This window comes from Macaca fascicularis, chromosome 3 (assembly GCF_037993035.2).
Source record: "Macaca fascicularis isolate 582-1 chromosome 3, T2T-MFA8v1.1".
NCBI classification, from domain to species: Eukaryota; Metazoa; Chordata; class Mammalia; order Primates; family Cercopithecidae; genus Macaca; species Macaca fascicularis.
This window is the reverse complement of record NC_088377.1, coordinates 153,977,523-153,989,800: the sequence shown is the minus strand read 5'-3', so window position 1 is coordinate 153,989,800 and position 12,278 is coordinate 153,977,523. Positions and strand designations below refer to the sequence as shown.

Sequence of the window (12,278 nt, the reverse complement as noted above, 5' to 3'; positions counted from 1 at the left end):
GTTCTGCATCATGGATTCAGCCAACCATGGATTGAAAATATTCAGAAAAAAATTGCAACTACACTGAACACGTACAGACTATTCTTTCTTTTCACTATTCCCTAAACAATAAAGTATAACAACTATTTACATAGCACCTACATTGTATTAAGTATAAGTAATCTACAGATGATTTAAAGTATACGTGCATAGGTTATATGCAAATACTATGCCATTTTATATCAGGGACTTGAATACTCAAATTTTGGTATCTGAGGGGGATCCTGGCACCAATGCCTCATGGATACTAAGAAACAGACTACATTTTCAGATGCTCCTTTCTCCACTGGTTCCTTCTCCATAAATTGTCTCTATTGTCTAGAACAAAACAAAACAACAAACCTTCCCACAATCCGCCACTACATTCCAACTATCAACTCTCTTCCCCTTCCCATTACAGCCAAGGTTTTTAAAATAGTCAAGGCATACCATCTTCACTTAATCACTCCTCACTTTTCAATCCACTTCAATCTGGCTTTTCCCTCATCAGTCCACTGAAGCTGCTCTTATAAAGGTCACCAAGGACCTAATCGACAGACCTAAGTGAAACTGGTTACTCTCTCACTTGACCTATCTGTATACAGGATTGGGCCATGCTCAAAGAGCACAGAACAGTGGGTTCAAATTTCAGCTCTGCTACTTAACTATTCTCTATTCCTTTGGTCCCCATTTCTCCTTTAAAAGGAGACGATTCTATTGCTTAAGAGGTATAATGAAATGAAGTAAGAAAACTATGGCAAAACACCTAAAATATTAAGTGCTCACTGATTTGAGGAATGCATGAGCCTCAAGAAAGGTTTTAAATGAAAAGAAATGGTGTGGCAGCCACTACGACACCTAAGATGTTTATATCTCCTTTGTGGCAGTTGAGCAACCTTCATTCAAAAGACCCATCTGAGAAGCTGGGTACTCCAGAAAAAGTTAGGTTCCAGTGAAAAGAAAAAGAGAAACAACCCTTAGCAAGGTCCTGAGGACAGGACTTTCTCAGGCAGGTGCATTGAAGCAGAGGCTGGAGGGACAAGGGAGATCCTGAGATGAAGAAAAGAAGGTGGGCAGGTAGATCACTATGGCATAGGAATGGCTTCTATTTAATAGTGTCTGAGGAATACGCAACAACGGGCTGTTAATACTGGTGTAGGCTGAAATGTCACTTGTGTCTTCCTCTGAATAATCAGTACTGAGTGCTATGGCTGGCCCAGTCTGACGGCCAGTAGAGACCCTTACAATCTACTACTCAAAGGTGACGCATCAGGGCAGAAAACTTGAAATCAGGTCCATCCAGAAAATCTAGGACATGTCATCATATTTTTGAAGACTATAGTATCTCAAAAACAAATCTAAATACAGGAATAGTTTATAGTTACTTAAAGAAAATGGCTTACTTTAGAGATACTGCCACACTAATTATAAGACTAATTTTAATTCTTAATATGGATACTTGCTCTAGTTAGGTTGTTTTTTAGACTATAATATCCAGAGTAAATACAAAATACTACTATAATGTGATAAGTCAGCATTAACCAAAGTATTTAAATGCCAAAGGATCTAATTTGTATCCTAGATTTTACTTTTTTAAAAATAGATTAAAATTAAGAAAGTAGGATACATATAAGAATTCCCTGGAACATATTAAAACTGGATCTGGTGTGGGGTCTCACTATCTCCAGTTTAAATTCTCATTTTAAATTTTCATACACACATCAAGTTGAATGACATTTTGAAGATATTCTTAAAATAACTGCTATTATCAGATAGCAATAATCTTAAGAAACACACCCTTTAAATCCAAAAAATATTTACCTGGGTTACCAAAAACAATTATTAAAGTTTTCAGTTTTCTCCAGTGAGACTATCTTTTGTCCTATAGTTCATTTTAGCCATGCATTCTAAACCAATTTATTTGCCACATAGATTGAAACAGGTTTGAGAATTATAGAAGAAATTCAAGCATCAGATAATGATTTTAAGTGGCCTTGTTAAAATGCTGGGTTTTGTTATTTCAGTTTTTAGCCTCCAGCTTTCCTAGAAAGATCATGAAGAGCTCTGGCACGGTGGCTCACACCTGTAATCCCAGCACTTAGGAAGGCTGAAGCGGGTGGATCACGAGGTCAGGAGTTCAAGACCAGCCTGGCCAAAATGGTGAAACCCCGTGTCTACTAAAAATACAAAAAATTAGTCGGGTGTGGTGGTGGGCACCTGTAATCCCAGCTACTCAGAAGGCTGAGGCAAAGAATTACTTGAACCCGGGAGGTGGAGGTTGCAGTGAGCCGAGATCGTGCCACTGCACTCTAGCCTGGGCAACAGAGCAAGACTCCATCTCAAATAAATAAATAAATAAACAAGTAAAAGACAATGAAGCTGGGTTGGAGTCTAAGGGGTAGGCAATAACTTACTAAATTCACAAAAAACACTGTACACTAAGAATGTATATGCTAAGCACCACTGTTTAAATGACAAATACACCAAGGTCAAATACATTTCTATCACTATGAGTCTTTTGATTTAAAAGAAAAAAAAACTAAAATAAAGTATCTTTATACATCAGCATTAATTTTCCTTTGAAAAGAACAAAAGTCTTCACTTATATTGTTAAACACCTGCTAGGCTGTAAAATGAGATATTATTTTCAAAGGTGAAATTCAATCAACAAAATGGCCCAATTGTCAAGTTTAGTAGCCTGACACAATCCAATTCAAAACGAGAAGCTATTACAGCATTTAAGAAGCCTACCTCCACTGCCCTCAGGACATCTCTGAAAACTGACCGCTGTTTTCTCTTGTCCACTTTGGCCCGATGTTTATTTCCATCTGTTGCCAAGGCCCTAAGCACTTGCGTCAAGGACTCCATGTCTTCATAAAAAAAGTCCTGGTCAAGAAAAGCAATTTTGTTTCCTTTATTGTTTTTCTTTTCTGACCTCATATAGAGCTAACAAAGAACAGTCTACCTTTGGAAAATACCCAGTTGCATAGGGCAATGTAAATCTTCATGGTGTTTAGGGACTAGGCACACATAAACACATATTTTCATGAAATAATCGAACCCAGAAATGCTGACTACGAGATGATGTACTGCAGCAAAACAATTAACATTTCCCTTCCAAGTTCATGCATCCAACAAATACTTCTTGTGTTCCAACCATATATGAGACATTACTGGGATTTCGAAATTCAGTGAGAGACAGATATACCAATATAGCTTCCACCCTTGGCTTCCCAATCTCCAAACCAAACATTCACAGAATTCCAATTATTCTTATCCCAAAGGCATAAAGCTACTAGTAGTGCTTTTAAAGCACCTACTTTCTAATTTACTGCCATACTTCAAATAAGCAATAAAGCACATAATTCAGGTGATTAAATTATTTAAGGCAAGAACAAGTTTTAATCCCTTTCTGGGGCACAGCTGCAAAATGTATTGAAATTTGCTGTGACCTTAAGCAGATTACGGGCTTCCTTGTCATAGTTAACGTGGCTATGCATTTAAGAAGTCTCTTTTATTTGTGGTGTTTTTATTCCCTAACTCCATTTTACAACCACACTAAAATCTAAAAAATGAGTCAAACTTATTTAGCTGATCAAAACTAGAACAGATACTTCTTACTAAGAACCCAGGAGATGGGCAATCTCCAGTTCTAGTTTATTCATACATGTTTAACATTTATTGCATTAGAGGTTAAGAATCATTTAACTTATTCAATTAAAATAACAGCTCTTCTGGACCTTCTTGGTTTCTTTTAATGTCTAAAATGAAAAGGATTATTACACTGGTGAAAAATAAGCTCGAAATTAATGTGACAGATATTCTAGCTTTTAAGTACATAAATATCTTCTTGTCGTATTTCCAATTACATATTCTTAACTATTCCAACAAATGTTTTCCTCTAATGTTCCAATCTACCTCCTGTATCTAAGTTAGAGACAATACTCACTAATAAGATGCAAAGTAGGTATTAAAATAGACCAAACTGTGTTTAAATTCCAAAGAATCAACTTGCATCATAAAAAGATGGGAATAATTTTATTTATAAAAAACAAGTACATTTCAGGGACTAGCAGTCTCCTACTCATTTTATTGGCTACTTGTTCTTTTACAGTATTCTAAATATATATATGTGTGTATAGCTGTATATGTAAAGGGTTTTTTAATTTGTATAGAATAAATCAAAATTTAAGAAAATTCTATACATTATTTTAATTTGTTCTAAGAAGTGAGAATCACTGCCAGTGATTATCAACTGGGGATGTTCTTACTTCCCACTGGACATTTGACTACGTCTGAGACATTTTTGGTTGTCACAACTAGGAGAGGGGGGTGCTATCGGCACCTAGTGGGGAGAGGCCAAGGATGCTGCAAAATATCTTTCAATGCACAAGACAGCCCCCAACCCTACAACAACAAAATATAATCCAGCCCAAAATATCAATAGTGCATGCTGCGGCTGAAAAACTCCACCGTAATATAATCTTAGCAATGGATAAAACCCAATAAAGTTTAGTTTGTGAATCACCAAGTTCAACATCCTATTAAAACTTGAAAAATTAAATGCTAAGTATTTTAGAAAAAAGGCTCTAGAGAGTACTTGGGCATTAAAAAGAAAAAAAAAGGAAGGAAGGAAATAAAATGTAACATGTAACTAAGAACAGGCCATAAACAGCTTTCAAAGGCCTATTAATTGGAGTTTAGGATAATTATATAATAGAGCTGTACCACTCTGGGGCAAATAAAAAATGAGCTCCCAGAGAAATAAATAAATTATCTTAATATACTCTTATCAATAATAAAAAGAAAATAGCAGTCATTACTACACAACAGGGTCAAAAATCCTAGATTAGAATCTCAAATCTACTACTCTCCACACCAAGTTTTATAAATTATAAATCTATCTTATCATCTGAAAAAAAGATAATATCCACCCTCTCCAACAATGGTTGTAAGCATTAAAAAGACATAAAAATAAATTCCCCAATAAATTCTGAAGCATTAACTATTACATCAATATTCTAGATTTGGAGGCACATAGAACTCACATTTTTTTAAAAATTTGTGTAGCAATCACAACTATATGAGGCAGTTTAATATTATACGTAAGACACAGGTTTTGCAGTCCGAACATCTAGGTTTGAATCACAAGCATCCGCCGCGTAGATCTACACAACCTGACAGAACTATATTAGCAATCTGTCTCAGGCTCCTCTTATGTAACAGTTATCACCACCCACATCTCATAGGTTTATCATAAGGAACTATTAGAAATATATAAAACACAGGAGATAAACATCCATTACGTTATAGATCTTACTGTTATAAATAGCCTGTTTGAATCTAACACAATATAAATACAACAAACTGGTCAGCTGAAGATAATTATTTCAAAGCAAAATAAGTTACCAATTAAATGGTTTCAAAAGCTGAATGGAATTAGGATGAAATGAAACCAAAGAAAATTTCTGGAAAAGTTTAGGCAGACAGGGTGAGATGCTTAAGGTCACAAAAACTAACCATTCCCCAAACTATTATTTCTATACAGAAGTCACTGGAACACTCATTATAAACAAAATAAGCTGGGTCTTGGATAGCTAAGTATTAAGAAATAAAAATCATACAAAAGCCTAATATTAAAATAAAACTTGAGGCCAGACCGTGGCTCTATATCTATAATCCGAACACTTTGGAAGGAGGAGGGAGGATTGCTTGAGGCCAGAAGTCTGAGGCTGCAGTGAGGTATGATCCTGCCACTGCACTCCGGCCTGGACAACACAGAGAGACCCTGTCTTTAAAAAGACTTATTTATTTCAATTCCTACTCACCAAGGCAGAATATCTTTGTCAAGGTATGGAGATATTTTTACACAGGGTCAGTTATTATACAAACAAGGGAAAAAAAACAAGAAGAATGCTAAGTTGCTGCTTCCAAAGTATAAAATCTAGGTGATTTCAGATTTTACTTCCCAGGAGTATATTTGGTCTTTTACTATCTTTTTTTCTCTCTATGATATAGCACTTCCCCTGTCCGCTCAGCTGGGGAATGGAATGGGTGAGACTTGGAAAAGGTCTAACTAGATTTTGTTAAATTTTCCCAAGTTGGGATTGCACCAGCAATGGCTCCCAAGATCTTAATTCTGCCCACCAAATAATGTCTCTCTTATATTAAGTTACTCTAGAGTTCCTAAAAGGCCACTAGCAAACTACTGCCAAACGCAATACTCAATTCAACCAACATTCCAAGTAACAGCTACCACTTACACTGTACCTATCATGTGTTCTCAACAACTCTATGTGGTTGTGACTAATAATTTCTCCATTTAATGATAAGGACACTGAGGCATAGAGAAGTTGCCCAATATTACCCAACTAGTAAGAGAGAAAGAGATCTGAAGGTAGGCAGAACAGCTCCAGAGTCTACTATTATCTAATTGGTTATATGGCAAACATCCATTAACCTAGAACTCTCACAAAGGAGTAATAATTACTAATTTCAACTTTGAACAGTTTATTATTTTTATTTAACTAACTCATTCATTAAAATCCAACCTAAAAGTTAGCTCTTCGAAAGTTTTTTTCTAAGTCTCTCAGGCAGAATTCATCACATCACTAGATTTCAAAGTTAATAACATCAGAAAGTAAGTCAGCAAAAGGACTTGAATAATTCAAAACTCATTTGCTGTATGAACCCTATTTCAAATCTGTCCATGTTTTTCACTAACACCCTAGATTTCATTTTTGAACACCCTATAACTATCCCCCAACCAGCACCCACATATAAAAAGCTTATTTAAAAAAAAAAAAAAAAAAAGGCAAATAAAAACACTAGGTTCTATTTTGTAACCCAGTTCATTTTTGCCCTTGGACAAAAATTCAAGTCAAATGAAGTATGTCTGGATGAGTTCTCCTGGTTATCTTGTGTAATTTATTAAGTTAGAGAAAAAATATGTGTGTGTGTATATATATATGTATGTGTCTATACATACAATGTTTATACAAACTTAAATTCAACACGTATAATTAAAACTGCATTATGACTTCATTTTAAAAATGCATTTCCAAGGAAAAAAACGAAAAGAAACTGCCATTTCTGGCCAGTAGAGGAACGTAAGTGTAAAAATTGGGACATCTGGTTTCCATGCCTTGAGGTTAAGAAGGTATTAACTAGCTCAGTAAAATTAAATTAATTGCTAAATTTGAGTCCAATTTCTCACATAAGGAGAATTATTAGCTACTGACAACATTAACTTACTTTCCATTCCTACCTACTGTAATCCCTCAAACAAAAGGAGTGTAGGGGAGGAGAAAGTCACTTCACACACAAAAATTTTAAGACTGTAAACGTTCTTCATACAGGCCTAGAATGGAATGTGAATGACTATACACGGCAGAACTGTATTAATCCTGTTTGGGACTGTTCACTGTTAAATAACTTCTTTAAATGCAGAAAAGTTTCATTCTGAAAATATACTCTTTCTCCTTAAATTAAAAAGCAGCTAGTAAGTAATTCAAGGTTGGCAATAATATCTACTATTTAGTTACCCATTTCCCATATGTTTAGTTTTCTTATTGGATCCTTCACAGATTCAGTGTGAAGGCAGTCAAACCTGCTCCTCATTTCTAAATATCACCACAGTATCTGAATCACATATCTTAAGAATAAATTGGCCGGGCGCGGTGGCTCAAGCCTGTAATCCCAGTACTTTGGGAGGCCGAGACGGGCGGATCACGAGGTCAGGAGATCGAGACCATCCTGGCTAACACGGTGAAACCCCGTCTCTATTAAGAAATACAAAAAACTAGCCGGGCGAGGTGGCGGGAGCCTGTAGTCCCAGCTACTCGGGAGGCTGAGGCCAGAGAATGGCGTGAACCCGGGAGGCGGAGCTTGCAGTGAGCTGAGATCCGGCCACTGCACTCCAGCCTGGGTGACAGAGCGAGACTCCGTCTCAAAAAAAAAAAAGAAAAAAAAAAAAAGAAAAAAGAAAAAAGAATAAATTCTCCCTTCCAATGGTAAGATTTGAGGCATTCCTTTATCTTAGCAATCCTTAAAATAGAGATGACAAACTAGGGCTACCAAATGACCCAGTTTGCCCAAATTAAAGGATTTCCTGGAACATAAGATGGTAAGCACTAAACCAAAAACAAGTACAAAGCAAACTGGGTCGGCTGATCAAACTATCACAAACTCAAATCCCATCGAGAGCCAACCCATGGTAACTAACATCCGTGAGTGAACAAGTGAATGGGTAACTGCAAAGCACATGTCCCGTCTAATGAGCAGTGTTTATTTCCATCTTTGGCTTAGAGAAGTTACTGAACCCATCTCATCCCAAACCTATGATGACTTAATATTTTATTCATTTGTTTGATATTAATTATGAAGTATCACGTGCCTTCATTAGCTTGATATATCGGGTATCTGAGAAATCCAAGCAGTTTCATACAGTTTACACTAGAAAAAACTCTCTCCATGAGCATCCCTAAACTGCAGTTCTACAGACAGCAAAAATTAAGTATAACAAACCACAGTCAAACATTGCTCTACCAACCCCTACTGGTTTCCGCTCTCTAAAGTATTATACCACCACTGCCAAGAAGCAGGGAAATAAATCACTGAGTTCTCAAGCTGGCCATGTTCCAAAGTTATTGTCCAATTCTCAACTGCAAGGTAATGATGGAACAATGGGCCTTGTGACACAAGCTTTCTCCTCTGCCAGTTAGATACTTACACTCTCTATTCCTCTGGCCAATTCAAACAGAAGTGCCAAAGATTCACCAGCAGCTATTCTCATGTTTACATCATCACAAGAGAGGAGGCTTGGAAGTTTATGGAAATGCCTAAAAAACAGTTAGTCATTACTATGTGAATACAACCAATTATGTCCACTAAATGTTGCTTTTATAAAACATGAAACTAAAAATACATACATCTCAAGCTTTTTCTTCACTTCATTGATTGGGCATATGGTCAGCAGTAGTGTCCATGCAAGAAGCGAGCTGATATGAAGCACTGTATTAGGGGTGCTGCAAATAACAGTAGTGTCTTTCTCTTTGAGATAGGACTTAGTGAAGATATTTTCAAAACATTCCAGAGTTGAGTATAGTTCCTAATGCATAATAATATGAAGTAAGATAACCACCTTAAATTAGAAATAACCACAGATAAATTAGAAATAATCACAGATAATAGAATCAAAGGTTTTTTACTTACAGTAATGTCATCTGTGGCAATAAAACAGCAAACACCAAAGCAAGTTGCACACTAAAAAAAAATATATATATATAGACATTAATGATTTTATTTCTTATTAATTCTACATCTTCCTGCTTTTATAATTCAATGTGAAAATGTTCTCAGCAACATGATATATTAGGTCCCAAGCACTGTATATAAAAGAGGTGAGGAGAGAAAGAATACTGAACTAAGATCAAAGGAAGTGCATTTTAGTTCAAGCTCTGCTACCAAACTCACAGCATGACTTTAACAAAGTGATTCTGTTCTTCTTCGGTCTTCTTTTATTGATCCATAAAATCAAAAGCATGCAGAAGAATTACATAATTTCTAAAACAATTGCAGCTCCATAATCTATGATTTAAATTATCGAATTATTTTTATGAGTCTATGTCAGTAAAGCATTCTGAAAGGGTGAACTATCCCCTCGTTTCCTTTCTGTATGCTTTACAGGTGCTTACTGGATCATTTCAAACTTCAACTGTAATTCAAAGATAGAAAGCTTAGACATATGAGATAAAGAAGCCTGCCCTCTCTATTAAAAAGCCTTTAAAACACATTACAATTCCACCGGTTTTTTAGCTGTTAAAACTATCTATATTCTTTTGTTCTTATGAAGACTCTACTATGAAAACTTCTAAAAGAAATCAGCTTCCAAGAAATAAGCACACAGGAGCAGAAATTTCATAAAACGTAAATAACTGTCTTCAAACTTCCCACCTAATTAATTAATCCCATTAATTCAAATTTCACTTATTCTGGATTATGCTGAAAAGAGGCTGGGAATCACATAATTGCCTTTTGTTTGCAGAGGGGAAGGGCTAAACAAAAGTGAGTACACTATATGATTAGAAAGGTAAAGCTTATCGAATAAAACACTTAGAACACAACACTTACACAAGCCATCTACCTGCAACATAAACAGAAGCCTTCAATTCTCAGAAAATTTGTTTTAACAAATTAATCCGTATAAAAACAGAATTTGTTATCTGAGATTTTATTATTCTACATTTTGTTACTAAAATTCCCTCATATTGTTCTAAGTATTATTAAAGCTTTAAGTCTTTAAAGTCACTACTGGCATCAGGCCCAGGTTTTAGTCAGTTCTGTTCCGGTACTATGAGGATATCTGTGATATTAATCTGCTTGGTGTCACTATTTTATTTTCATTATATCATCCTGGTGAAAACTGAACACTGTTAAAATTTAAAAGTAGCCGAAGCATTAAAGGAAATTTTCAATCCATAATCCCTTCTGCTAAGTAAGCAGCAGAAGCAAGGCTACATGGTTCCTTTTGATGACTCTAAGAAAAACAGCCAATTAAAAACTAGAACTGGCTGGGTGCGGTGGCTCACACCTATAATCTCAACACTTTTGAGAGACCAAGGCAGGAGGATCACTCGAGCCCAGGAGCTCAAGGCCAACCTGGGCAATACAGCAAGACCCATCTCTACAAAAAATTAAAAGTGAGCCAGACAAGGTGGCACACGCCTATAGTCCCAGCTGCTCAGGAGGCTGAGGCAGGAGGATAACCTGAGCCCAGCAGGTGGAGGCTGCAGTGAGCCATGATTGTGCTACTGCACTCCAACCTGGGTAGGAGAGTGAGACTCTGTCAAAAAAAAAAAAAAAAACCCTAGGACTGCCTCAATTTAATATGGATTCCATCTGCTAAACAGGGAGACTAAGGTTTTTTAAAAATTCACAGCAACTCGGAAGTATGAAAAAGAAAATGCCTTTAAATGAACAAAAAACTCACATACAATCAAAATTAAGTGACTGCTCCAAAAATCTACCCAGCAGAGTGTCTTCTGTCATTCTAGTACGAAATTATACCCATAGTTCCACATGATTTAAAAGTTGCATATATTCCCCCAAAAAGGAGAAAAGAAAAAGTTAAGTAGCAAAAGCTAATTAAATATTTCAGTATTACTAACTACTGGAGGAAACGGAGATTACTATGAAGTTGCCAAACTCCAATTTCTTTGCCTCCAGGGCAAACAACTAGACTATTCCCAGCTTCCATATGCCTGGTAAGCCAAGGAACTAGATGCAAAACTGACATGCTTTGTCTGAGTCTGTCACCTAGCTACCCTGGCTGCCATATGGAGAGAACCTAGAGGTGGGTGAAGCTGCAATGGAGGCCTGGGGTTCCAGCCAATTTGCATTGGGTGGTGATGATAAGAAGAAGAAATACATTTTTACCAAGCTACTTAGACAAAGATTAATGTCACTTAAGTAATACTAATAAGGAAACTGATTCGGATAATCAATATTAAAAGTATTACAATGTTTCACGCTTAAACTGATTCACTTGTTTAAAAAAAGTTTAGGATCACATGTTATTTTTCCAAATCCACTAAGACCACATCAGATGTGGTCATGTGGACAAAGTAAAACATGTCCATATGATCATTTGTATCACTTACTGCCACACCAAAAACAAAACATAAAACCCCCAAAACCCAAAATCTAAAGTCAAGTGTTACAAGAGGTAAACATCCAACAATTAGAGAATGAAAGCTTTCTCAAACCCCAAAATTGGAAGACTATTTCACAAGTCAGAATTTCAGAGTTTCCTATGTCTACCCAAATCCATAAATATAGAATTAATTATTTTTTTTTTTTAAGATACAGTGTCTGGCTTTGTCTCCTAGGCTACAGTTCAGTGGCATGATCATAGCTCACTGCTGCCTCAAACTCCTGGACTTACAAGATCGTCTCTCTTGCCTCAGCCTCCTGAGTAGCTGGTATGGTACTACAGGCGCACCATGTCTGGGTATCATGAATAGACAGATCTATAAATGTAAATATCTTATACTTACAGTTTGCCTAGCCTGGATACTAGCCGACCCATCACAAATGATTTTCTTTAGGATTGGTCCAAGAGTTTTCAAAATCTCTTCACTTTCAATGCCAGGGCCCAGCTGAATACAAAGAACAGATGCTAATGCTGCAGCTGCGCGTTGCTCATCACTCTTACCTATAAAAGCAGCCAAGATGCAATCACAATAGTCTTTTCAGTAGAC

At 36.3% G+C, this 12,278-nt stretch overlaps 1 protein-coding gene across 6 annotated transcripts in view; it reads right to left on the bottom strand.

The window, feature by feature from the left end:
* IFRD1 (interferon related developmental regulator 1) overlaps positions 1-12,278 on the bottom strand; it is a 53,071-nt gene that overhangs the window by 5,323 nt on the left and 35,470 nt on the right. For 4 of the 6 annotated variants that reach the window (XM_045388554.2, XM_045388553.2, XM_065542474.1 and 1 more), the window contains 5 exons: positions 12,075-12,232; positions 9,232-9,282; positions 8,949-9,127; positions 8,750-8,858; positions 2,770-2,904 (listed from right to left, as the gene is read on the bottom strand). In XM_045388554.2, coding sequence (XP_045244489.1) covers positions 2,770-2,904; positions 8,750-8,858; positions 8,949-9,127; positions 9,232-9,282; positions 12,075-12,232 — 632 coding nt within the window. The remainder of the gene's footprint in view (positions 1-2,769; positions 2,905-8,749; positions 8,859-8,948; positions 9,128-9,231; positions 9,283-12,074; positions 12,233-12,278) is intronic. The other 2 variants (XR_012432801.1, XM_045388555.2) reach the window with 2 other exon arrangements.